At 48.3% G+C, this 27210-nt stretch overlaps 1 protein-coding gene across 1 annotated transcript in view; it reads right to left on the bottom strand.

Annotated features, from left to right (window-relative positions):
* COLEC12 (collectin subfamily member 12) overlaps nt 1-27210 on the bottom strand; it is a gene marked incomplete at both ends in the record, with an annotated part of 199253 nt that overhangs the window by 18381 nt on the left and 153662 nt on the right. Inside the window, 6 exons of the mRNA XM_080714723.1 lie at nt 9133-9241; nt 12121-12178; nt 12341-12440; nt 15020-15165; nt 24968-25077; nt 26530-26666. Coding sequence (XP_080570849.1) covers nt 9133-9241; nt 12121-12178; nt 12341-12440; nt 15020-15165; nt 24968-25077; nt 26530-26666 — 660 coding nt within the window. The remainder of the gene's footprint in view (nt 1-9132; nt 9242-12120; nt 12179-12340; nt 12441-15019; nt 15166-24967; nt 25078-26529; nt 26667-27210) is intronic.

Raw genomic sequence — 27210 nt, 5'->3', positions numbered from 1 at the left:
CTGGGCATGGTGCTGCATGCCTGCTGTGATCCCAGAATTTGGGAGCCTGAGACAGGATTGCAGGTTCGAGGCTACCCTTGGTATCTTAGAAGGACTCTTAGCATCTTAGCACCTTGTTCAAAGTAAAATAGGGCTGGAGGTGTAGGTCAGAGGTAGAATGCCCCCTGGGTTCAATCTCCAGTACAAGCGAGAGAGGAAGAGAGAGAGAGAGTAGAGAAGAAAAGAGAAGAAAGAAGAGGGAAGGACAGGATATGGAAAAAGGCCATGAAAGGACATGGCGAGAAGGCGGCCGTCCACAAATCAAAGATGGATGCCCAGGTGGAACCAGCCTTGCGACGCCTGGACTTCAAGCTTCAATTCCTGGTTTTGAAGCAGCCTGCCCATGGCGCTAGGTTACGGCTCGGCTCCCCTAGGAAACCAGTACAGAGAGGACTAGAAGGCGTGAGAAGTTGAGGAGAATTTCCAACCTCAGGACTGCGGTGGGGAGCGACGGGAGGGGGCGGACTGCAGAAAGGCATTGTGGGCACTGATGGGTTGAGCCCGTGACAGTGCGGGGCCCACTCACTGTGGCTCCTGCTCACTTCAGTATGTGTGCATGGGTGTAACAGAAACACACCGGCATGAAGAGAGGCTTCAATCACTTGGAGAGATGGAACATGAGGTGTGTGACTGAAGAACTTGGGCGGGGTTAATGATGTGGTGGTGCACGGGTGTAATCCCAGGACTTGGGAGGCCAAGACAAAAGGATGCAAGATTGAAGCCAGACTCAGAAACCTAGCAGGACCCTCAGCAACTTAGCGAGACCCTGTTTCAAAATAAAATATGAAATAGGGCTGAGAGTGTGGCTCAGAGGCAGAATACACCTCGGTTCAATTTCTAGGACCACAAAAAAAAAAAAAAAGAAAGAAAAAGAAAAAAGAAAAGAAAAGGAAGAAATCTAAAGCCTCCCACCCCGTGTCACCTTCTCTAGGTGAGATGGGTGGGGCTGGATTTTACTGAGGTTTGATTATCCCCATGGAGGTCTCTAGAGGGAGCGGCTGGAAACTTGCCTGAAGGCTGAGCTCGGTTTTCCTGTTAATAACCCGAGACAGGTGCATTCTCAGAGTGGACACGTGAGTCTAAACAGGTAGGAAAGGGGCACTTCCGGGGTGCTCCTGGGTGCGGGCTTTTATCGGTGGCATCTGCAGACCATGCTGTGCTAGGAAGGGGGCGTCAGGTTCGGTCCCTTTCCCCAGCATCCTCAAAAGATGGGAAGTATCAGCTGTCTAGGAATTGGATGCTCTTTGTGTCTCTTCTCCTCTAACCGTGGGCAGAAAGCTTTAGATCCGCCATGCCTTAGACTGAAAGGAAGGGACTGATTTGGTCTGCACTTGGGTGTGTGGAAGGGACAGGCCTCTCCTTCTCACCCGGGATGACAGCAGCAGGACTCCACCAGCAAGAGCCCTGTGAGGTGGTGTCCTCATCCATGCCAGACTGGTATGGAGCTGTACCTATCCTCTGTATTTCTATCTTTTAATAAACTTCTTTAAATCTTAAAAAAAAAAAAAGAGCCCTGTGAGAATGAGCCTCTGAGGCTTAGATGACAGGTCAAATGGTGAGAACCAGCCTTTACTGTTTTTGTGAGACGTAGGACTTTCTTACTAAGGAATAGCACAGAGCCCCAAGCATGAGGTCACTTCTCAGATGCTTCAAAGGAGAAGACTCCTGGGCTCACTCCAGACTTCCATGGAGGTGGCAACAGCAGGTTGACCTTGCCCAAGTTCCACTGGGGACAAGCGCTTTCCATGGGTTCAGGTCATCAGCTCTCTCCCCTGCCCTCCTGATGAGTCCTTTACAACTGGTATTTGGATACCATGTTGGGTCCTGGCTTCCCTGGATCTGCTCCCACTAGGTACCTGCTGTTCTAGGGTGCGCACCAGTGAGCTGAATTATAGGGAGAGAAAAATTTTCCCCTCGGGAGGAGGAAAACAGGTCACACTTCTCGTTAGGTGCCAGGAAAAGACGTCTTTGTTGTTTGGGCTTCATTTCAGCAGCCAAGCCTGTAACTAACGCAAATTGATAGCAACCTCGACTCTGATACCTAAAGGAAAGGAAGTCAGAGAAATAGGGACGGCGTAATTTTTCTTCAGCATCTACCAGTCTAAGGGAGCTCATACACCTTAGGTGTTTTGTTTAGTTTTTTCATGTCTTCCCTCTTGAATATTTGAAAGGGAAATCCTCAGTGAGACCACCGTCAGAGCAAAGTCTCCTCATAATTGCAGGACAAACAAGGCTAGGGATTGTTTTTTAGATTTTTTTTTTTTTGTGGTACTGGGAATGGAACCCAGGGGCCTTCTACCTCCAGGCTGCACTTCCAGACCTATTTTATTTTTTATCTGGAAACAGGGTCTCTTAACCAGCTGAGGCTGGCTTTGAACATGCGTGATCCTCCTGTCTCGGCCTCCCAAGCGCGGGGATTACAAGCGTGCGCCACCACACCCGGCTCTTAACATTTTTTTTCATTATTTTTTATTGTAATAATGGGGATAGAACCTATGGACATTCTACCTCCAAGTTACATCTCCAGCCCTACTTCCTATTTCTTCTTCTTTGAAATGGGATCTTATTAGGTTGCCGAGAACCTTGCTACTTGCTGAGGCTGTCCTTGAGCCTGCAATCCTCCAGGGTCGGCCTCCTAGGTGCCAGGGTTACGGGGATGCACAACCATCCTGTCCAGATCTTATTCTTTATGTGAGTTAGGGCGCTTGAGAGGAAAGGAGAAAGGCGCTTGAGAGGAAAGGAAAGGAAAGGAGAGAGCTGCTTGTCACTTGTCTGAATCTATCCAACAGCAAGAAATAAGACAAGAGGATTCAAACGTGGGCCCGTTGGGCTCCAAAGCCCACGCTCTCTTTATTCAGCCAACACCACTTAGACTAGAGGACGCTGAGAGGTGTCTAAGGCAAGTTCTCTCTGGACATCCATGACCGTGGAAACCAAATTGACCTTTGCCTCTTTGCTCATTGACAGCAAAGGGATTTGGCTAGTATTTTTATTTACAGTCTGCAAATCAGGACTCCCACATCAGATCTTGGTTCTGTTACAAAGAAAGGGTACTTTGGGTGCCTCCGCTGATTTCTTTTCTTTTTCTTTTTTTTTTTTTTTTGGTGGTACTGGGGGTGGAACCCAGAGGCTTTCTACCTCCAGGCTATACTCCCAGACCTATTTTATATTTTATTTGGAAACAGGGTCTCACTAAGTTGCTGAGAGCCTCACTAAGTAGCTGAGGCTGGCTTCGAACCTGTGCGATCCTCCTGTCTCAGCCTCTCGAGCGTGGGGATTACAAGCGTGCGCCACCACGCCCAGCTCTCTGCTGCAAAACACAATGCAAAAAGCCCTGGTGGTCGGTAAGGTCACTGTCAAGGCATAAGAGATGGCATAACAGAATAGAGATTAGGTAGAGACCCTGGCTCTTGAGGTAATTAAATACTTAAGCCAGCTGGGCGTGGCGGAGCAAGCCTGTAATCCCAGCATTCAGGAGGCTGAGACCAGGGGATCGCGGTTCTCACACCGCCTTAGCTACTTAGTGAGGCCCTCCGCAATTAGTGAGACCCTGTTTCAAAATAAAGAGTAAGCCAGGCGTGGTGGCGCACACTTGTAATCCCAGCATTTGGGAGGCAGAGACCTGGAGGATCGTGGTTCGCGGACAGCCTCAGCTACTTAGTGAGGCCCTCTGCAACTCAGGGAGACCCAGTTTCAAAATAAAGAATAAAAAATAGGGCAGGGGGTGTAGCTCAGAGGTCGAATGCCCCTGGGTTTCACCCCCAGACCCACACACAAAAAAAAAAAGTGAAAAACAAGGGCAATGGGTGCAGCTCGGTGGTCGAATGCCCTTGGTCTCCATCTTCAGACTTGCAAAACAAAAACAAAAACAAAACAAAAAAAACTTAAGCCATCTGGTCCTTGGTTTCCTTGAGCAGAGGCTGGATAATATACCCATCAAATTTCTAACCCACAGTGGCTGCTGTCGTAGCTCCTCTAGAACCAGCACTTTATACCTTTTATGACATGTCTGATGAAGTTCCTTTACTCCATGGCAAAGGAATTGACTTTTAAGAATCTTGTCAGTCCCTGAAGCTTCCAGCAGTGATTTAGTGGGGCCCTGTGGATGATGATTAAAGAATATAGTGAGCGCTGGAGCACACTGCAGACAGCTGGCTAAAGACAGTCCTCCCTTCCTGGCCCAGGAGGTGCAATCAGGACCCTTTGGTGAAGCCCACTAAATGGCCGTCTGGATGAACTGTTGGAAGGAGCCCCAGCCCTGGCAGCTGGCTCTACCCAAATTGCACAGTGATTCCTGTTTTGCAACTCAAGGCTATTAAGTCCTTGGAGGAGGCTGAAGCCTGGGATACAATCCCAGCTATGGCGGGCAGGGCTGGCCTGGAAGAGCTCACATACTCATTGACTGAAAAATGCAAAGTCCAGGGGAACCTGTGAGGAATAAAAATGCACGTCCTTAAGCCTGCTTTCCTCTGGCCTTGGGCAGGCTGCATCCTCCTCCTCCTCCTCCTCCTCCTCCTCCTCCTCCTCCTCCTCCTCCGGATTGAACTCACAGGCATTCTACCTTGGAGCTATACTCCCAGTCCTGTTTTTTATTCTGATTTTTGAAACAGTGTCTCACTTGGTTGTGGAGGGCCTGGCTAAGTAGCTGAGGCTGTCTGCAAACCGCAATCCTCCTGTCTCAGCCTCCCAAGTACTGGGATTATAAGTGTGCGCCACCACTCCCGGCTCGGCATTCTTCTTTGAACAAGGGAATATAGTAAAGAGAAAGGAGGATGGATAGGTGGGGCAAAATGTCAACATCTGTTTTGTGATTCAGAAAATAAATATAAGCTGGGCATGGTGGTGCATACCTGCAGTCCAAGTACTTGGGAGGCTGAGAGAGGAGGACCGCAGGTTTGAGGACAGCTTCAGCAACTTAGGCCTTTAGCAACTTAGTGAGATCCTGTTTCAAAATAAAAAGTAAAATAGGGCTTGGGGTGCAACACAAAGGTAGAGTGTCCCTGGATTTCCATTCCCAGTAACGCGCGCACACACACAAAGAAGAAAGGAAGAAAGGAAAGAAAGAAAGAAAGGGGGGGGGAGAGAGAGAGAGAGAGAGAGGCAGGCATGCCATTAAGGGATTCTTCCAAGGAAAAATAGAATAATGTATGGAGAAACAGCTTCTTTTTTTTGTGTGTGAGGGTCTGGGGATGGAACCCAGGGGCATTCTACCTCCAAGCTACACCCCCTGCCTTATCTTTTATTCTTTATTTTGAAACAGGGTCTCACTAAGTTGCAGAGGGCCTCACTAAGTAGCTGAAGTTGTCCTCGAACCATAATCCTCCAGTCTCAGCCTTCTGAATGATGGGGATTACAAGCGTGCACCACCACGCCCAGCTCTTCTTCTTCTTCTTCTTCTTCTTCTTCTTCTTCTTCTTCTTCTTCTTCTTCTTCTTCTTCTTCTCCTCCTCCTCCTCCTCCTCCTCCTCCTCCTCCTCCTCCTCCTCCTCCTTCTCCTCCTCCTCCTCCTTGTGGTACTGAGAATTAAACCCAGGGGCATTCTACCTCCGAGCACATCCCCAACCCTATTTTTATTTTTTATTTTGAAAAACAGGGTCTCACTAAGTTGCAGAGGGCCTCACTAAGTAGCTGAGGATGGCTGTGAACCTGCAACCCTCCTGTCTCAGCCTCCAAGTACAGGGATTACAAGGGTGCACCACCATGCCTGGCTCAAGAGAAACAGCTTCGTAGAAAGACTGAAAATCTGCCTGAATTTGTAAGACTGTTGATATGACAGTAAGAAATGAGATACCCCATCACACTGCTGCTGCCAACATAATTATAGGGCTTATCTCTGACTTCAGGCTGTATTTAGGTTAAAAAAATAGAATCAGATTCATCACCTGAGTCTTTTCACTCAGTGTCCTATTCATTCTGCTATTGATGGTGAGTGTACCTTTGGCATCAGAGGGTCCATATCTGTGGATTCAACCAACTGACTGAATTGAAATATTCAATAGAAAAGTTGCATCTATACTGAACATGTACAGACATATTTCTTATCATTCCCTAAATAACACAGTATAACAACTATTTTCATTGTACGAGGTATTGAAATAATTTAAAGATAATGTGGGAGTACCAGGCATGGCAGTGCATGCTGATAACCCCAGCTAGTCTTTAAGGATTTTAATTAATTAGTCTTTTAGCTAAAGGATGCTAAAGAGAGGGGACGTGAGATGGACGTTAAAAGTGGAGATGAGTTTGGCCCTGTGCAGAGAAGGGGAACACCGTTTTTGGAAGGTGGAGATCAGAGATAAAAAGAGCAGACGCCCTGGGACCGTGATGGTGGGTACAAGTGGGGGAGGTGTTGGTCAAGGTTCAACCAGAACAAGATGGCATGTTCAGGCTGGGAGGTTCAAAGCCTCCTGGCTTTCATGGCTCGGTTTGGGAAGTCTGGAGTGATTCTAATTGGTTTGCCTCTGAATGTCACTTGGTCTTTTGTTTTTGTTGCCTTTAAGATTCTCTCCAGGAACAAGATCTGGATGATAAACATCTTGGAATGAATCCAAACTACACACCCCCAGCCCCTGGACAACTTTCTTATCACACAAGACCTGCCCTGACCGATCCTGAGATGATGGTGGAAGAGACCACACCTGATCGAGATCTCCTGTGTTGGCAGCTGTGCAAACCCCCAGCCTTGCTCCTGCTCCCCTTTCTATAAAGCCTCAAAGTCAGTGTCAGCCCCTCAAAGACAGGGCTGAGCATGTCCGTCCCCTTGTCTTCCCTGTGTAGCTACACTGATTAAAGTTCCTTTTCTGCTTTTCAAAAAAAAAAAAAAAGATTCTCTCCTTGGCTCCTTCATTGGTCAGTTTGACTATTAGGTGGTGCTGTGAACTTTTTCTCTGATCTTGTCTAAAGTGCAATCTAGAGGTTTCCTGTAACTGTGTACTGACTTCTTTTTCTATGTTTGAAAAATTTTGACATTACTTCTTTGAAAAGATTGTTGATTACTTTGGTTTCACTCTATATTCCCTTTTCTATGCCTATTATTCTTAGGTTAGCCCTTTTAAGATGGGTCCATATGTTTTCGATGTCCAGTTCATGCTGTCAAATTGTTTTTTCTAAATTTTTTTGGTGGTACTGGGGTTCCTGGAAACCCTTCTACCTCCGGACTATTTTATACTTTGTATTTGGAAACAGGGTCTCTTACGCCAGCGCGGCTGGCTTCGAACCTGCGCGATCCTCCTGTCTCCGCCTCCCAAGCACGGGGATTACAAGCATGTGCCACCACATCCGGCTCTGAGTTTTAAAATATATATATATATATATATATATATATATATATATATTTTTTTTTTTTTTTTTTTGGTACTGAGGATGGAACCCATGGGCATTCTACCTTCAAGGTACACCCCCAGCCCTATTTTTTATTTTTTATTTTGAAACAGGGTTTCACTGAGTTGCAAAGGGCCTCGCTTAGTAGCTGAGGCTGTCTGCAAACTGCAATCCTCCTGTCTCAGTCTCACAAATGCTATGATTACAAGCGTGCGCCACCACGCCTGGCTTATTATATACTCCAGGTGGTCTCATCTATTGTTTATAGTTTGTATTAATGCCTTCACTTCAGTGATTGTATCCATATTATTTATTTATTTATTTATTTATTTATTTATTTTTGCGGTACTGGGAATGGAACCCAGGGGCATTCTACCTCCAAGCTACATTACCAGCCCTATTTTTTATTCTTTACTTGGAAACAGAGTCTCACTGAGTTGCAAAGGGCCTCACTAAGTAGCCGAGACTGTCCGCAAACTGAGATTCTCCTGTCTCAGCCTCCCACATGCTGGGATTACAAGCGTGCACCACTACACCTGGCTTGCATTCTTTATTTCTTTCAGTGTCTCTCTAAATTCTTTTAGGAAATTCGGTATCATTTCCACCTGTTAAATTTCTGTGTTGTCAGGATTTGTAATTGTGGGGTTGTGGGAGCTCAATGCTTCCTTGTTATTCCTTTTTCTCATGATTTCAGAAGTTTCTATCTGTTGCTTTTGATAGATTTCTCTCAGTCTGTAGGCGTCAGCTGGTAGATACAAGGGCAGGGTGTGTTATTTTCAGTGGTGAGGGTTGAGTAAGGAGGAAAGTAATGCAAGAATATGGTAAAGTCACAAATAGGATTGGAAGAGAATGAGAGTATGAATTTGGTAAGGTGGTATATAGTAGAGATTAGAGGTAGTGGATATGTTGTAGGATTCTAGTAACCAATGTATTTAGTATAGCGATATGAAGTGCAGTTAACACAAGCTAAAAAAGAGAAAAAAGAAAAAGAAAACAGACAGAGTAGGTATATACAAGGAAAGAGGCTCGTGAAAGGGAGGGGGAAGAAAGCAAATAAACAAGCAAATGCACACACAAAAAAACAACAAAAAGCCGGGCGTGGTGGCGCATGCTTGTAATCCCTGCGCTCAGGAGGCTGAGACAGGAGGATCACGCAGGTTCGAAGCCAGCCTCAGCTACTTAGTGAGGCTCTCAGCAACTTAGTGAGACCCTGTTTCCAAATAAAATATAAAAATAGGTCTGGGAGTGTAGCCCGGAGGTAGAAGGCCCCTGGGTTCCATCCCCAGTACCACACAAAACATAAACACACACACGCAAAAAAAAAAACAACAAAATAATGCAACCCTACAAATATATGAATACCAAAAAGATGTGGCCTCTGCAGACTCTCTGTGCAGGTGCTGAGCGCTACCAGCACCTTTCCTGCTGCGACCTGGGTCTCTGAACTCTCAGAATGCACCTGACTCTGAGACTCAGTCTAGGCAGGCAGCCAGTATCAATGGGGCTGGACCTAGTGTTAAGGGCAAATCCCCCTCCATGATGCTGAGCCCGTCTCTCCCTGCCTGCGTAGGCAGCAAGTGCCACTGGGACCAGACCCAGTGTATACATGGGTGTACCTGTTTTCCAGAGCTTGGGCTGGGTTGGTCTGACTTCTCAGTCACCATGATTGGGTGGTCGGTGGTGATCTCCGAAGGTCCTTCCAGGGCTCTGAGCCCTGGGGACTGTTGGGCCGTTTTGCCTGATTGGCCCTGGGGGCCGTCTTCTAATCCGCACCTCTGCTATGTCCAACAGCAGACTCCATCTCCACCTTCGCCGGGCTGAACCGCAGTCTCAGAGCATGCAGTCTATGGCAAGAGTCCTTACGGCTGCGCTGGGTGACCTCCTGCGGGGACAGTGGTTCACTTACAGTGTTGTTAAGCGACACTCTGGATGTCTGGAGAGCGGTGAGCTTGGCCGCCACTGCTGCAAGTTATACCTTGGGTCTGCACAGGAGGAGCAGATAGCTTATAATTCCGACGAGCTGCAGCTGCTTACTTCGTTTCAAATCATTGGCTTTTTTTGTTGTTGTTTTTTTGGGCTGGGGATCCCTGGCAGTCCCAGCATGGTGAGGCAAGATGGCGCTGCTGGCCGCAGCTGTTGGAGGTGGATGGGGTATTTTTCTGCTCTCTGCTCTGCCTTCTAGTTTATTTTCTGCCGCCTTTCGCTTGTTGGTGCTTTGTTCACATTTATGCTGGTTTCTCTCTTTGGTCAGGACGCTGTTCTCACAACCGTAGAGATCGAGTATCAGCAGGACCGATGTGTGTTGCTTTCCTAGGTCGCCATCTTCCCGGAAGTCAACATTTTAGTTGACTTGAGTTTGGGGTGTACAGGGGCCTAAGGACCAGCCCTCCACAGATACTAAGGGATGACTGTGTATATATGCAAAGCCAATTATTAGCAACATGAATTTCTTTATTTTTCTCACTTGGCTTCTTTCACTCTTAAGATTTCATAACTGATCAGCTCTTTTTAGTTTAGTTTTTTTTTTTTTTTTTGGTACTAGAGATTGAACTCAGGGACATTCTACTCTGAGCTATACCTCCAGTCCTTTTTATTTTTAATTTTGCAACAGGGTCTCATTAAATTGCTGAGGGCCTTACTAAATTGCTGAGGCTAGCCTCCAATCTGCGATCCTTTCAGCGTCAACCTTCTAAGTACTGGGATCACAGACATGGGCCACCACACCTGGCTTCAATTTAGTTAACTTTTAAGGCTTCCAACTAGTCTGTAGGTCATGTACTGCAGTGGAGAAGTTTCCTTCTGTATCACCCAGAGCACTTGATGCAAGCCTTTGGAATGGAAGGAGGGAGAGAGGAATCAGCCCTACCTTCAGGGCAGGCCGGTAGGGAGAAGACTGTCACAGGAAGAGATGCCTGAACTGTTTTGCAGGTGATACTTTCCGTGGGTAAAAGGGCGAAGAAGGAGAAGCCAGGCAGAGTGCAGAGATAATACAGGGAGCGGGAGCCTTCAGTGTGTGGAGCGGGTGGGGGGCTGCAGCTGGAGCAGGCTGCCCATGGAGTTTGGTACCAGGCACCAGTGGCCTCTCTGTGTTCTGCAGGCAAATGAAGTCCCTGGGAAGATTTTAAGCCGGGGGCAAGGGGTAGGATGGACTTGCACTGGGGACATAAGAGTGGAGAACTAAGATGGGCACGGTGGTGCAAATGGCATGGCTCCCTGAAGTGTTACTACATGCCCTTGGGTCGTGAATGAGTTAATAAGCATATAGCCTCACATCTCCTAAAGCAAACTAGCATGCTTTAATCCCAGCGTTTGGGAGGCAGATACTGGAGGATCATGGTTCACAGCCTCAGCTACTTAGTGAGGCCCTTCACAACTCAGTGAGACCCTGTTTCAAAATAAAAAGACTAAATAATAGGGCCGGGGGTGGAGTTCGGAGGTAGCATGGCCCTGGGTTCCATCTCTGGTTCTGCAAAACAAAAACAAAAACAAAACAAAACAAAACCCCGCATGCTCGGTATCATTAGCTGATTTCTACGGCTGCTCACCCCTTAGCCTTCTGCCGCTTTTGTCATGGGAGCTGCTATTTCTATTTGCTTTAGCCTAATCTCTGGCTGCTGGTGGTGTGGACAGGAGAGAGCCGCCAACCGCCAACCACTGAAGAGGAAAAGGAAGTTGGGCATTTTCCTTTTATTTTGTTGTACATGCATTATCCGCCCCCCTTTTTGTGGTACTGGGGATTAAACCCAGGAGCATTCTACCTCTGAGCTGCACCCCTAGCCCTGTTTTAACCATGTACTTGTGTGTGTGTGTGTGTGTGTGTGTGTGTGGTACTAAGGATTGGACTCTGGGGCATTCTACTTCTGAGCTACACCCCCAGACCTTTAAAAAATATTTAAAAAAAATTTGAAAGAGTCCCACTAGGTTGCTGAGAGTCTAGTTAAGTTGCCAAGACTGTCCTTGAACCTGTGATCCCCCTTTCTCAGCCTCCCAAGTACTGGGATCACAGACATGCACCACCAGGCCTGGGTCTACTTTTTTATTTTGGAAGAGGGTCTTGATAAGTTACCGTGAGCTGACCTTAAGCACCACATCTGGCTTACATGCATTCTTCCAAAACCGCTCAGGAGAAAAACTTCTTCTACCTTCCCGACAGCAAGTCAGGTGCTTGAAAACCTCATTGTATTTTACTAAAACGCATTTGCAAAAGAGGCTCGTTGTAGTTTAGTGCACAAAGACTTGCTGTATATAACAGCAAGTCCAGAGAGATGGACAAGAGGCATCTGACGGTGGCATCCATCTAACTTTATTCAGAACGATCAAGACAGGCTCTGGTTCTCAAAGCGTGGGTCTGGACCCAGTCTTCACTTTGCTGGGATGGTGGGATCCAGGGAAGCGCATCCCCCGGGGCCCACTGCCTGCCATGTGGGGAAGGCCCCTTCACAGGGCTGTTAGGTTAGGTGAGACAGTCTGACAGACACTCTCAGCCCAGCAACTGACAAATAATAGGCCCTGAAATGTCATCGCGGGGCTGGGAGAGGGGCTGGCGACACAAGCCTACAGCGCTCTGTTCTGATGACGCCATCACAAAGCTAACTCCAGATTTCTTGTTTTCTTTTCATTCTTGTGGTTCTGGAGATCAAATCCACATGTTGGCAAGTGCTCTACCGCTGAGCGGTGTCCCCAGCCCCCTTCTGAAGACACATCTTAACTGACACTTGAGAAAAGGAAGAGCAGAAAAGAGGGGGCCAAGCTCAGACTCACGCCTGAGCCGGAAGCAGCCGGCCTGGTGTCGCAAGACTCTGCAATGGAGGAGCGGGTCCTGCCAGCCCGCCGAGGCCGCGAGGTGTAAAGGCCTTCCACACGGCTGGGGTGCGAGGGTCTGACTGTCTTGCTTCCTTTTCCATTTTACTTGGGTCAGTAGCAGCGCTGCAGGGAAGACCCTTGGAGGGGCCGGGGGCTGTTACCTCTGACCATCAGTCACCTCGGCGCCTTGTCTCGGCGATTTCGTGGTGGACTTCTCGAAGGCAAGTCAAAGAGTGAAGGAAGGGACTTTCCCTCGTACTTCGCCCAGTGGCCCGATACTGTAAAAGGTCAGTACAGGATCCAGGAGTTTTCGGGTGTCACTGTGCACGTGCCTTGGAGTTAAGCTTTGGGAACCCGACTCAAGAAAAACAAACTCTCCAGGAGTCTGTCACTGGCTGCCCATCTTCCCAGCGTCTCTGCCTCCGGCGGATGTGAGGCCATCGGCTCTAGACGGTGCGTGTCAGCTCTGGTGTGTACACATCAGGCACAGACAGGGCCAGCCAGCCCCCATCACCATGCCTGCTCCGCCGACAAAAGGCAAAATCCTGAACCAAGCGCTTCCCCGGGGCCCGCGGGGCACACGGCCAGGACAGGGGCAGGTGAGAGCCCTGTATGTGCTCAGGCTTGATTTGTACCAGCAAAGCCTGTCAGGGCGCTTCTAGACACCTGCAGTGATTCACTTCTTGGAGGAAACAATACATTAAAAACGCGCATGTGTGTGTGTGTGTGTGTGTGTGTGTGTGTGTGCGTGCATGTGTGTGTTTAATGATTTCTTAAACCACAACTCAAAACATTACTTGTCACTGGGTAGAATTAAATCTGACAAGAACCCTGTGCGATTTTATTAGTACCATTATTGTTTTCTTTGGCTCCATGTATTAAATTGGTAAAAATGACAAGAAAGGAAAATAATTGTAAAAGGCAAATATTTTGTACAAAAATACAAAGTTTAACAGCTCTTTAAGTGTATTTCATATTATTACTAAGAGTTGGCCTATATATCTGAATGTGTGCATATTTTTCTACATTTGGGACTTTGGAAATATAAGGCACTGTTTACACAGTATATATTTAAATTCTTCCTGTAGCTCCACAACCGATAGTCTTTCTCTGATTGGAGCATTCCATACTTTGGAAGAGATCATTTGCATAATTGTACGGTATCAGGTGGGAAAACTATAGGCGACCCAGTCCATCTGCACGCTGAGAACCAACATATCACACGGGGAAACGGTTCGGTTCCCGAGTTCTCGGGCGATGGCAGACACTGGCTGTCGATTTCTTCTGCGACCGGCTTTCAGTGCTTCCCCCATCTGCTGAGGAGGGGACGCAGTCAGGAGGAGGATCCTCTGCCTGTGAGAATCAGTCTGAAAATCTGCTCAAGTCCTTCCACCAAAGACCATTACAACACAGACGATAGTACTAGGGAGAGAATAAGGAGAGGCGTTAGCTTTCTTCAAAGAATAAAGTTTATGTGCAACTCAAAAAAGAGGAAATCTTTAGAAAAGGTATTCAAATACATCAACCAGTGTTTGCTTTTTAAACAAAATGTCTAGACGTTCTTATTCAGTAAAAGCTAAATTTCCCTCTCTCCCTTCTTCCTTCCTACCTACGTACCTGGGGCATTCTGCCTCTGAGCTATAATCCCAATGCTATTTTATTATTATTTTTAATTCTGAAATAGGGTCTTATTAAGTTGCAGAGGGCTTCATTAAGTTGCTGAGTCTGGCCTTGAACCTGTGATCCCTTTGTCTCAGGCTCCCAAAGTTCTGGGATTACAAGTATGTGCCACCACATCTGGTCTAAATTTCATTTTGAAATTGGGGAAGCCTAATCTCTGCTGACATCCCAAATGGCCAAAAAAGGCCCACAAATGACAAATCCGTGTTGTCAGCATCGACTGTAGTCTCTTATTTAGATATTCACGTTTATCTCTCTAACTAACCAGGCCATGGGTTCTTTATGTGTTTTGAGGTTTCTCACGCTTGAAATATCAAAAGAACTAATTGTCTTCTAAATGGTTATATAGCTATTTTGTGCCCCAGATACTTCCAAAATAATTCAAGCAAAATATACATAAGGGCTTTACTTGCCACTTAAAAATGACACCTTTATTTTGAAATATAATTCACAAGTCACCTGTTTAAAGTATTTAACTCAGTATTTTTTTTTAAAATGATATTCACAAAGTTGTGCCAGTTAGAACTAATCTAATCTTAGAAAAATGTCATCATCCCCAAAGAAATGTAAGGCTGTTTATACAACTTAAGATCTTTCATTTTCTCTCTCTCTCCCAAACTTTAAAATGTAGTTCTGACGAAAAAAACTAAGATACCCCATTCTGAAGAGTGTCATATATCAAATGGAATCTTAGATAAGTACCTTTTGAAGTCAAGATTTCCCAAAGCCTCTTTGGCTTATGAGCATATAAGAGAAGCAGACTGAACCCTGCACTATCTAGTATAACATTTGGCCTAAGGTAGATGCTCAATAAATCTGCGTGCTCCTGACTGCGCGGCCCCGGCGTGTGAATGGCTCCACGGACCAGACATGATGCTGGGGACATACCTTAAAGAACATTTAACTGACAACATTACAAGCTACAGACCTGAACCAGTTAATATGATATTATGAAGTAGTACCGATATATGTGGTATATTTATTCACTCAACAACCTCTCAAGAACCCTATGAGAAAAGACACAATTCTTATGCCCTTGAGGTCGATCACCTGCCATGTTAACAGCAAGACCAGGACGGGAGCCTAATCGCAGAGGCTGCACTAGGTTCCCTCCCCACGATTCCCTTCAACAGAACGGAGCTGCCCAGCACCCTCTGAAATCTCGTCCACTGCTTACCTGTCTCCCTGTCCTTTTCACAAATGAAGTTATTGACGTCTTCACACTGGAAATCGTTCCACTGTCCGGCATAAATCAACCCAGCACAATCTTCTCCCGGCCCGTGGCCATGGCCCCAGTTATCTGGCTGTCCGGCTTTCCAATTTCTTTTAATTGAACAGAAATTATTATTTGTACAGTGAAAGAGGTTTTCTTTACTCGTAAGCAGCAGAGGAATACAAACAAACAAATGAAAATGCATTGTTTACAGAGCTGTGCATTGCCTCGCGTGGCGGCGCAGGTCTATAAATCGAGTACTCTGGAGGCTGAGACAGAAGGATTGCAGGTTAGAGACCATTCTTAGCCACTTAGCAAGACCACCGGCAACCTAGTGAGATTCTGTTTCAAAACAAACCCCCCTGCACATACACAGCAGTGGACGCTCGCTTGCAGATCGGGAAGCTGGTTTTGCAGAGTAATGCATCCTGCAGCATCTCCCTGCAGGCTTATCTTTGTTATGATGAAAGCAACTCACTGGGCTTTCCCATCACTGTACTGAGAGAGCGAATACTTTTTCCGCGCGATTAGATGGATGCCATTCTAATGGTTGCTGGGAAGCTGACTTCTGCACCTGTGTGTACATAGATCTGTGTGAATACAACTGCACCACAAGGCTATCGCATACACCTCTGTGCAGACGCTTTTGACAGTAAGACCAGCAAAAACAGAGGGCAGTTGGCAAAGAAGATGAAGTTTACTGTCAAAAGGGCGTGGTGGTGCACACCTGTAGTCCTAGCACCTAGGAAACTAAGACAGGAGGATCGTAGGTTCAAAGCTAGCCTCGGTAACTTAGTGAGACCCTGTTGCAAAATAAAATGGAGCTGGGGGTGTAGCCTGGAGGTAGAATGGCCCTGGGTTTGATCCAACACCCCCCAAAAATAGAGGTGGGAAGCAAGGTAGAATTGACACCTCCAGCCGGGCGTGGTGGCGCACGCTTGTAATCCCGGCAATTGGGAGGCCGAGACTGGAGGATCACGGTTCACGGACAGCCTCAGCTACTTAGTGAGTCACTCCGTAACTTAATGAGACCCTGTTTCAAAATAAAGAAAAGAGGGTGGAGGGTGTAGCTCGGAGGTCGAATGCCCCTGAGTTTCATCCCCAGACGCATGCAAAAAAAAAAACAAAAAAAAAAAAACAAAAAAACAAAAAAACAAAAAAACGAATTGACACCCCTCCAGTTCCCAAGTATGTCTTGGGATTTGACCCTCAATTATGTAAATATAATTGAGAGGAAACCCATCACCTGCAGAGAGTAACAGTGAGATGCTACTTAGCAGGGAAAATGAGAAAACAGTCACTCTCTCACCCACTCACCAGCTACCCACAGAGCGCCCACCCGTGCGGGCAGTGTTGGCGCCGCAGACACGGGCACCAAGTCCCAGCCCTCAAGGAACTGGAATAACAGCTCAGAATCTCCGGTTGCCACCGTGATGCCAGGCAAAGGTGGAGTTAGAATGAAAAAGCAGGTTATTTTCATGTACACCTTTTTGTGTATTTCCGTCCACCCTACAGGACACAGATGCCCACGTGGATTCCGTTCATCTCCGCCAGTATTTCTGCCAGGAGGATTGATTCCAATTTTGTTTACAGAATCTGGGATCTGAGATGCCTGAATGTGTAATACACTGGTACATTTGATATTCTTGATCCCTGCACTAAATGGCAAACTGTATAAATATGCCTTGTTTGGCTTTAGCAGGCCTGTTTAATATCACTGCCTTGCCATTCCTTGCAAGTAATTGTATGCTCAGTAGATAAGAAGAACTTCCTGGCGACCCAGAAAGGTCACCAGTGATAAGGAGATTCTCACCTTCCTCCATCTGGCTTTCTTGGCTACAGAATTTCTTTGTGTAATGCTTACTTCAAAGCTTTCCTTGGGATGAAAATAGCAGAATATGGTCCTGCGGGGACACGGAATTCTGCTTTTCGTCCAAAGGTGCCCTCAGAGCTGGGCAGGCGCAGGTAGGAGCTGGGTGGCCTGAGGCCAGCTGCAGGGGCAGTCCCTCCTGCAGAGTGAACACCCAGCGTCTCAAAGCGTTTCTCTGGAGAAGCTAAAATTCCCTGAAGTGGGTGGTGGCAAAACTCTAGACTGTGCAAGCTTATATATATCTGGGGGGAGAGTGCCAGCTTACCGGGCCTTAACCTCATTTACAGGTAGATTCTGGAAAGAAGAAAGGCTATAGGCTGCGTTGAAAATCCCCAGGTCCCACATTATTGTATGTAACTGGGCGGTAACGCACGTATACCCAAGTACACCAAGTACCTTGGGAACACCTGTACCGACAAGCTCGGGTGAGCCGGAAAAGCACGAGCAGAGCAGCGGGTGCGCGTGGGACACCCGCACCCCGGGGACTGGGTCATTCTAATGGATTCCGCACATACTCTTGCCTTGGGAAGAGCTCCTTGCAACCTGTCAATTTAAGCAGTGTCTCAATCAACCATGAGATGGAGGTCTCATGGACAAGAAACTTCTGCTGCTAAGGGCCTGGCCTCAGAACCGGAAAAGAGTGGTAGGAAAGGTTTCTCTGCTGCAGGAGGTCTTGCAACACACGGTCTGTGTTGTGGAAGAGTTGTCTCTTGTGGCCCGAGTCAGTGCCACTCGGGGGGGAACAGGAAGTGTGGACCAGTGTGGATCATTACTGCATCAGAGGAAGCTATGGTTCTACATTGTAAAAACACGAGCAAGATGGTACAGGGCAGTCCTCACGGGCAGAGGGGCAAGCATGTGTTATCACTGTGATGACAGCAGGTACTTGAACTGTAATGGCACCTCCCCACCACTGGAATGTCCCCCGGAGAGCATGCAGGAGACGGAGGAAATCTGAGTGTGTTTTGGGACAGTCTTAGGAAGACTCTCCTATCCCCGGTGATTCACCACGGGCAACTACAAGCGGAGTGGGCAGAGAGAGCCCAGGTCCTCTGCATCTCCACGTGCCCGGTGCGGGCGGCTTCCGTGAACAGCGACAGTCTGCCGAATGAGACACCTTCACCCACAATCCCAGCACACGGGAGGCCGAGGCAGGGGGAGCACAGGCTCGAGGGCAGCCCTGGCAAGTAGCGAGACTTTCAGGAGTCTAGTGAAACCCCGCTTCCAAATAAAAAAATAAAGGGGCCTGGGGGTGTCGCTGGGAGGAGAAGGCCCCGGGCTCTATTTCACTGCTTTCTGGTCAGCACTATTGCTTTTCTTCTACTTATCTTGGGGAGGGGTGCTGAGGGCCTCGAGCTCCTTATCTAGGGATTAATTTGCTCTTTTTCTACCCTTTGGAAGGGGAAGCTTAGATCACTGTTTTTCAACCCTTAGAAATATGTCTAATTTATATATTTTGAAGCTATAAATGTCTCTCTATACCCTGCTTCAGTTCCATTCCACGAACTCTGATATATCATGTACTCATGTTTTTGGAAACATTTTTTGATTTCCTCTTTGATCTGTGGTTTACTTCGAAGTATTCCATTTAATTTCCAAACGTGGGATTTTATAGGTATCTTTCTGTTATTCGTTTATAATTTATTTTGGCCAGAAAACATACTGTGTCTAATTCCCGTTCTCTTAAATCTTCTGAGAGTTGTTTTATGGCCCTGCATATAGTTTATCTTGGCAAACGTACCACATGCATTTGAAAACAATGCATTTTCAGTTGTTGGGAGAAATGGCTCATAAACATTAGTAAATCGCATCTGCTACGTCCTATTGACTTTCCTATCTATTTGTTCTTTAGTTATTAAAGGAGATATTGAAATTTAGCTATAGTGACATTTAAGGTCACTGTGCCCCCTTCCTTGTGAGATAGTCCTGAAGCTGTCTCTCATGTTGAGAACAGGGGTAGCACCTGTCACTCAGACGCGGCCCCCACACTCCTGAGAAGACCCCTCGGGCCAGCTCACAGGCTGGTTCACAAGGTGCCGCCCTGCGCCTGTGAATGGGCCCCAGGCTCCCATTGGGAAGCTGGTGCTGACCAGAAATCAAGTTTCCACCGGTCTGTGGTAAGATGAAATGAGAGAGAGAGAGAGAGAGAGAGAGAGAGAGAGAGAGAGAGAGAGGGAGAGAGAGAGAGAGAGAGAGAGAGAGAGAGAGAGAGAGAGAGAAGAAGAAGAAGAAGAAGAAGAAGAAGAAGAAGAAGAAGAAGGAGGAGGAGGAGGAGGAGGAGGAGGAGGAGGAGGAGGAGAGGGAGGAGGAGGGGAAAGAGAGAGAAAGAAAGGGAGAGGGAGAGAGAGAGGGAGGGAGAGAAATAGAGAGAAGAAGAAGAAGAAGAAGAAGAAGAAGAAGAAGAAGAAGAAGAAGAGGAGGAGAAGAAGAGGGAGGAGGAGGAGAAAGAGAGAGAAAGAAAGGGAGAGGGAGGGAGAGAGAGACAGAGAGAGGGAAAGAGGGGGGGGGGAGAGAGATGTGGGTGTACATGTGTATGAATGTACGATGGCCAGCTATCTTTTTCTTGGAAAGGACCTTACTATTTATTCATTTTTATGCTATGATTTACTGATAGGTTAAAAAAAAAACATGCCCTTCATCGGCAAATAAAACCCTGTCGCTCTCCACTGCCCTGCAGCATTTGTTGACATTGCACTGACGTGCCTGGGAACCCGGCCTGGCACAGGCCCTAGCTATCGGAGCCCAACTCACGCAGGCTGCTCCCTGCTGGGCCTGCGCCAGCGCAGAGCGTGAGGTTCAGTGATGGCGGAGAGTAAGTCTGAGGCCCGTGAGCCGAAGCCACGAGCAGTATCGTGTCTGTTTACTGCAGCATAAAGAACAGTGAGGCCTCAGGCCAGAGAGAGCCACAGAAGCCCCGATTTCAGAAGGACCGCGGGTGCTGGAGAAAGGGCAAGAGGAAGGCTCTGGCACAATTCTCCTGTGGCTTGGGCAAGGCCCGGGCTGTCTGCTGCTGGGTTGTGGAGGAGCTGAACAGGGCTGGTGGTCCTCCTCCTCTGAATGCTTGGGAGGACCGAGCAGCGGCGCGCTCTGGTTCTGCATTCTTTGGGAGGTTGTGGTTACTACTTGAACCTCTGTTACTGACTTGTTCAGGATTTCCATTTCTTCTTGATTCGCTCTCGGAAGGTTGTGTGTGGGGATGCAGCCATCCCTCTGGGTTATCCAATAGTTGGCATGCTATTTCACAATAATTCTTCATAACTGTTTCGTCTGATCACTAAACCCACAGATCACTGGTGGTGGCAGGAGAGGGAGGTGGACGGGTCAGCGCTTGATCCCTCCAAACAAAGAGGGAGGTAAACGCGGTGCTGGGGCCTAGAGAGGGGCTGGGGGAGATTTGTACTGGTGGAGACCCAGAAGGCCGGTCTCTCCTCCTAGGGCATAACAGGGAAAGTTCTTGTCTTCTTTACAAATCTGCTGTGTGACTTGAGTGTGAAACGGTGCAGCATCTCAGTCAGGATACTGAACAACATATCAGTTCTAAAGCTGGGTGTGGTGGCGCTCCCTTGTCGTCCCAGCATTTGGGAGGCCGAGACAGGTGGATCACAGGTTCGCGGACAGCCTCAGCTACTTAGTGAGACCCTCTGCAACTCAGTGAGACCCTGTTTCAAGATAAAGAATAAAAAATAGGCTGGGGGTATAGTTCAGAGGTAGAATAACCGAGTTCCATCCCCCGTACTGAAAAAAGAAAACACGGAAAAGAAAAACAATATAACAATTCTAGGTGGTAGCATTCTGTGATTCAGTATTGTTCTACCATGATAATTATTTTTATTTTTTATTTTGAAACAGGGTCTTGCTAGACCTTGAGAATCTCAGTAAGTTGGCTGGGGTTGTCCTCAAACCTGTGATCTCCCTGTCTCAGCCTCTCAAGTGATGGGATTTACAGGTGCGTACCACTATGCCCAGCTGATAATTAATGATTATGACAATAATAGTAATAATACTGATACAAGCAATCTTGACCTAAAGCTCTCTCCACACTGTATTAAATTATGTATACACATAAAACTATATATATAAATAACCCCATGCATGTGTATCTATGTTCATAGCTGCACAATTCACAATAGCCAAACTATGGAACCAGCCAAGATGTCCATCAACAGATGAATGGATTACAAAATTGCGGGATGTGTATACAATGGAATTTTACTCGGCCATAAAGAAGAAAAAGATGCCATTTGCAGGGAAATGGATGGAAGTGGAGGACATTATGTTAAATGAGATTAGTCAGTCACAAAAATAAAAAAAAAGGATATTCGCTCTAATGGGCAGAATCTAGGGAGAAAATGGGTCATAGGAGGAACTCTAGACGAGGAAGGAGAAACCATAGATGAGCAAATAAGGCGACCTAACGGGGGCATGGGGGAGGGGAGAAGAAAATTCCCTACTGTACATGATGTACATTCATTCACAGCATATCAAAATCAGCCACTAAGCAAACATGAGAAGGATGGAGGGGTTGGGGATGGGGAAGGGCTAATTGGGTGACGTGTGCATGTGTGCCTCTACCATCTTGTATCCCACTAAGATGTATGACTACAATGCACCAGTAAAAGAATGAAAAAGACAAACGAGCCGTTCGTGGTGGCGCACGCTTGTAATCCCCGTGCTTGGGAGGCTGAGACAGGAGGATCGCGCAGGTTCGAAGCCAGCCTCAGCTACTGAGTGAGGCTCTCAGCAACTTAGGCCCTGTTTCCCAATAAAAGTATAAAATAAGTGTGGGAGTATAGCCCGGAGGTAGAAAATCTCCTTGAGTTCCACCTCCAGTACCACACACACACACACACACACACACACACACACACACACACACACAAATAACAAAACTCCAATCATACATATATAAATTGGGTGTTGGCAGCTAAAACAGGAGGCCATGGCCAGGCATAGTGCTGTATGCCTGTAATTCCAGGTACTTAGGAGGCTGAGACACGAGGATTGCAGGTTCAAGGGCCAGCCTTAGCAACTTAGCAAGATTCTGTTTCAAAATAAAAAATAACAAAGTCTGAAGTGTAGCTAAGAGGTAGAATTCTCCTGAGTTCAGTCCCCAGTTCAAACAAAAACAAAAACAAAACCCAGGAGTCATGGAGGTTTGCAAATGGGACTGGGAAGTACAGATTAAAGAAAAGGATAAATTTATGTCTTTGTAAGCCAAGGAAGTCATGATCCTTTTTAAAATAAATCGAAAGGAGCTAAGTTAAGAAAAAATACCATCTCCTCCACTTTTCTCCACTCCATAAATGCAATTTAAAGGTCCGGGTTAGACTCACTGAGAAATTCAATCTTAAGCCTTTCTCCAAAAAACCCCACCATATGACATATACAGTATATATAATCTCATTTACTTTTCAAAATGCTGGCACAGCTACTTTTGTCGAGCTCGTTTTGTGCACGGGGACGCTGAGATCTCGCCTGGTTGGGGAGCTCACAGGGGTCTCGTTGTTCCGACCACCGGGGACCCAGATCTCGCCTGGCTCCAGAGCACATGCGCCTGCACCCTCTTCTTGACTGCGCTGGCCCTCGCCCTGGTCTGCGCAGTGTTTATTATGAAATGTCAAATTAAATTAGCCTTCGGTTATTGAGACCTCATAGTATGTCTGCTTAATTCATTCTTGCTTTTAGAATTTGATCCCGGGGATTTATACATGCGTCTGTATTCCTTTGGGTGGAAACTGAGACCCTCGTCTGCACTGCGGCTGGGGCACAGGGCCTGAGCGCCGAGGCTGCAGGGTGGCCGTGGCTGGGGTGTGTGGAGACGGCAGTCCTCGGGGCCCGGGACCAACGCTGGTGCTCTCTCCCCACCTCACATCCTTCTTGCTGGGTCCCAGGGAAAGGAGGAAGTCTCACCTTGGGAGAGAGGGCCCGTTCCAGCTCAATCCATTCCATATGGGCCAATCCGCTTTTTTTTCCCCCTTAGAGGGAGGCTTAAGATTGAATTTCTTAGTGAGTCTAACCCAGACCTTTTTTGCATTTATGGAGTGGAGAATAGTGGAGGAGATGGCTTATTTCCTTTCCTTAGCTCCCTTCGGCTCCCTTAAAAAAAGGCCCTGGCTCTCTTGACTGTCAAAGAAATAGATCTGTCTTTTCCTTTAATGACCTCTGCCTCCCGTCCCTTCCTCCGCCCCCGGGGCTCCCGCTTCAGTGCCAACACCCCACCTGTTCGCTCCTGCAGCACCTCCCAGCGGGGCTGGATGCTGCGTTCAGTTCCAGGGTGGGTCCAGGAATTCCCCAATGCCAGTGCACCCAGGATGGCTGCCTCTCCCCAGGACAGGTGTGGAGGAGCAGGCAGGCAGCCGCTGGCCCCGCGGGCCGCCTGGGCTGGCCTTCGGGACGCTGAAGCTTTCCCAGTGATCCACCTCAATGCGAGGCCTCCCTCCCTCCCTGCCTTGCTCTGGCTTCTTTCTACGTCCTCTAGACATATTCGTCCACGTGGAGGATTTGAAACTACAAAGACGGCTGGGCTGGCGGTGTGCGCCCATGATCCCAGTATTTGGAGGCTGAGACGGTAGGTCATAGGTTCGTGGCCAGCCTCGACAACTTGGGGGACCCTCACCAACTCAGTGAGACCCTATTTCAAAGCAAATAAAATAAAAGAGGGCTGGGGATGTAGCTCAGAGGTAGTGAAAGGCTCCATTTAGAAAAAAAAAATCATAAGCCCCTGGCAGCCAGCTAATAGTTAAAAAGAAAAGTATATTTTACTGCAGCTTACAGCTTAGGAATGTAAAATGTGCGATAAGCCCGCCCCATCTTATCTATACTGTCTGGGCCAGAGCGCCTTGACCCGGGAGCTTACTGACTACACCTGGTATTTTATCTAACACTTGACTACAGAATGTACTTTTCAAATGATTCTGTAATTTTCTGTAAACGCATGCAATCTAGCCCAAACCCCCCCTAACTAGTGGTCTTCTCCCTATAAATACCCCCAGTTTCAGTGGCTCGGGGCCGAACTCCTATACGAGTCGGCCCCAGTGCACTGGCTCCTTAATAAACCTTTATCTTTTGCTATTGCATCAAGGACGTAGTCTCTCGTGCTACTTGACGTCGCTTATCCCGAGGTTGATTGAGGGTCTCCCCTCGGCGGGGGGTCTTACAGTAGGACACCTCTGGGTTCAATCCCTAGTACCACACATACACACAGATATAAAACTACCACGCGAACGCTCACCTGCATGCAAAGGCTTTCAGTACTAGAGATGGAACCCAGGGGCATCTACCTCCGAGCTACGCCGCCAGCCCTATTTCTTATTCTTTATTTATTTTTATTTTATTTTATTTTATTTTGGTGGTACTGGGGTTCCTGGAAACCCTTCTACCTCTGGGCTACACACCCAGACCTATTTTATATTTTATTTGGAAACAGGGTCTCTTAAGCCAGAGAGGCTGGCTTGGAACCTGCGCGATCCTCCTGTCTCCGCCTCCCAAGCGCGGGGATGACAAGCGTGCGCCACCACGCCTGGTCTCTTCAAAATTTTAGCAGATGGTTATTCTGTAATGCAGCTGCATGGTGCATGAACTTCCCACGGGTAGGGAGTCAAAGCCTTATAGTTTATCATCTCATTCTGGCCAGAAGCCTGATGAAGCCCAGGAGCCCCAAGAGTGTTATCCTTAAGGATCCCCAGACCTCAGAAACACACGTGGAGCAAGCAGTGACTGTGCCTGAGGCCGCCGGGCCTTCCTTATCCTTCCTTGTAGCATTTAAAGAAAATCCTTGGCCAGCAGGACCACACTGTGTGGTTTTATCGCGTTTGTGATCCTTTTTTCTTTGAAATGAAAAAAATTCAGTCCATTGCAAGAAAAGAGAAAAACCCTAAATGACACCGTAGCACGTGTCAATCACAGTTTCCCTAGTGAAAGTACGCGCCTGGTGCCACAGGCCTGTGTTGGGGAACAGGGTCTAGGGTTGGGGGCACTGAGGAGGGCGGCGTAGGAAGCGGGGCCAGGGGCCAAGGCCCCCGGCTGGGAGGGTGGGGACTCACGTGTAGTCCGCAGGCGTCCCGTCCAACCACCTCCATTCGTTCTCCTGTGCCGAGTCTGTGAGGCCGATCCAGTGGCTGTCTCTCCCTACTATCTGCCTTTTTATCCATTGCTGAAAAACAAATCAGCGTAGAGGCGTTACTATTTTCTGGAACAGAAACAGTCTGTCAATGATGTCTGGAGGACTTTTTAAAAACATTTGCCAGAAAAGACAGTTTAAAAAGGATGTTTGAGCTGGGTGTGGTGGTGCACGCTTGTAATCCCAGTACTTGGGAGGCCGAGACCGGAGGATCACAGATTCAAGGATGGCCCCAGCAAACTTAGTGAGACCCTTGGCAACATAGCAAGACCCTGTTTCAAAATAAAATGGGCTGGGTGGTGGGTAGCTCAGTGGCAGAACACCCCTGGGTTCAATCCCCAGTGCCACACACATAAGAAGTTCATCAGAATGGCTTTCACAGTTCTCCTGTTTATTGCACTGTTTGTGGGGCTTTGACTTTTTCCTCTTACAGGGTTACAAGTGATGTTAACCTGACGCTCTTCCTCCATATCGCCCAGAGAGCCCGAGTCGCCTGGGCCCGGTTCCCGCCTGTACGTATGTGGTAGGGATGGCGGGACAGCACTGGGAGGTCCTCCCCTGGCCTCCCCTGCTCTCTCTGCTGTGTTGCAGGCAGTGTCTGCAAGCTTGTACCATGGCCTACGTCCCAAAGGTGGCGCGTGGCTGGGCTGGGAATGGGCCCAGGCCTGCACACGCTAGCGCCCACACTCCTGGCTTCTCCTTGTCGACTTGTCAGTTACTACCAGACACCTTGACATAGGGTGATGCTGCTGCAGGTACTGAGGGAAAGAAGGAAGGTCCCTGGGACGGGTGGGGACCAAGAGCCTCGGCACGGCCGCTCACCGGACCGCAGGCTCGGCGCTGTATTTATGTGTTACCCTGTGAATAAATGCCTGTCCATTTACTTCTTTATTTATTCATCCATTCATTCTTCGTACCGGGGATTGAACCCAGGGGCATCCTACCTCCCAGGCTTTTTATTTTAAAACAGGATCTTGTACCTTCAATTTTCCTGTCTCAGCCTCCCAAGAACGAATCATTTAAACCTTTCTGGGCCTCGGTTTCCTTCTCCATCAAATGAGGACCGTAAGACCTGCGCTCAGGGTTGTAAAGGACTGAAAGAGGAAGCGACCTTCCTAGCGCCTGGTGCACACGCAGGCTTCCCTGCTCTTCCTGGGCTCCGGGCCACCCACCCCATCCCCACAGCTGCTGCAGCCCCTGGTTTCCAGGGCCCTCGGGTCTCTGCCCGGCTGTTCCCCTGGTGGCCACCGGGAGGCGCCCCACTCCTCCGTGACTGAGGAGTGCCATCTCCCAGGTGGGAGCGGGAGGACAGGCCGCCAGTGCCCTCGAAGCTCCAGCCAGACCAAGCGCACATTCCTGCACGGCAGCCTCCGTGTTTACGTGGCCACGAATTCCCGGTGCCTCGGTCTGGCCGGCAAGCATGCGATTTGCAGATGTAAGCCACCCCTCCATTATAGTTTCCCCACCAAGCAGCCACCGACGTACCTGCTCCTCTCTTGTGTTGATGAAAACGAGATGTGAAGACCTGTCTTCGCAGAAAAGCTTCGCGTCTTCAAAGATCTCTTTCTCCGCCGAAAAGTAGTAGCACTTGTCTGTGAAGTTCTTCCAGCGCGGCGGACAGCCTAGGAACGCACCGGGTTGAAGGACTGATGAGAAACGCAGAGACGCGGCCTTCTCTGAGCGATGCCCCGAGGCCGCAGCTACAGCCCGGGTGGGCAGGAGCGGCCCGCGGGGCCCTGCAGAGCCCGGGGCTGCCGCCCGTCCACAGCCACAGGAGCGAAAACCACGCAGGCTGGGACAGCCCAGAATGTTCCAGAGTCATCTGGAAGCCTTGGACAGGACCCGAGAACCCAGGACCCACCCTGGGCGCATGGAAAGGCAAAGGCTAATCGCTTGGGTGCCACGGAAGGAAATGAGGTGGGATCTGGGCTGGGCACAGCTTGCCTGCCACCCACTCAGAGTTTTGCCACAGGCTTCATTGTCAAGGAGCCTAAAGGACCCAAGACGACACTTTCTCAAAAAGAAATGGAATCCGGGCGTCACCACAGAGATACCATCTGCATGGCAGTGGGGTACACCCAGCGGGAAGAGAATACAACGGGGGTGCGGGCAGGGGTGGCAGCCCCGGCTGTCGGTCGTGAGGAAGTGCTCGGGGTCGAGGCCTGG

The sequence above is a fragment of the Muscardinus avellanarius genome (assembly GCF_963383645.1).
Source record: "Muscardinus avellanarius genome assembly, chromosome: 17".
In the NCBI taxonomy this organism is placed as follows: domain Eukaryota; kingdom Metazoa; phylum Chordata; class Mammalia; order Rodentia; family Gliridae; genus Muscardinus; species Muscardinus avellanarius.
This window is presented reverse-complemented; position numbering and strand designations above follow the sequence as displayed.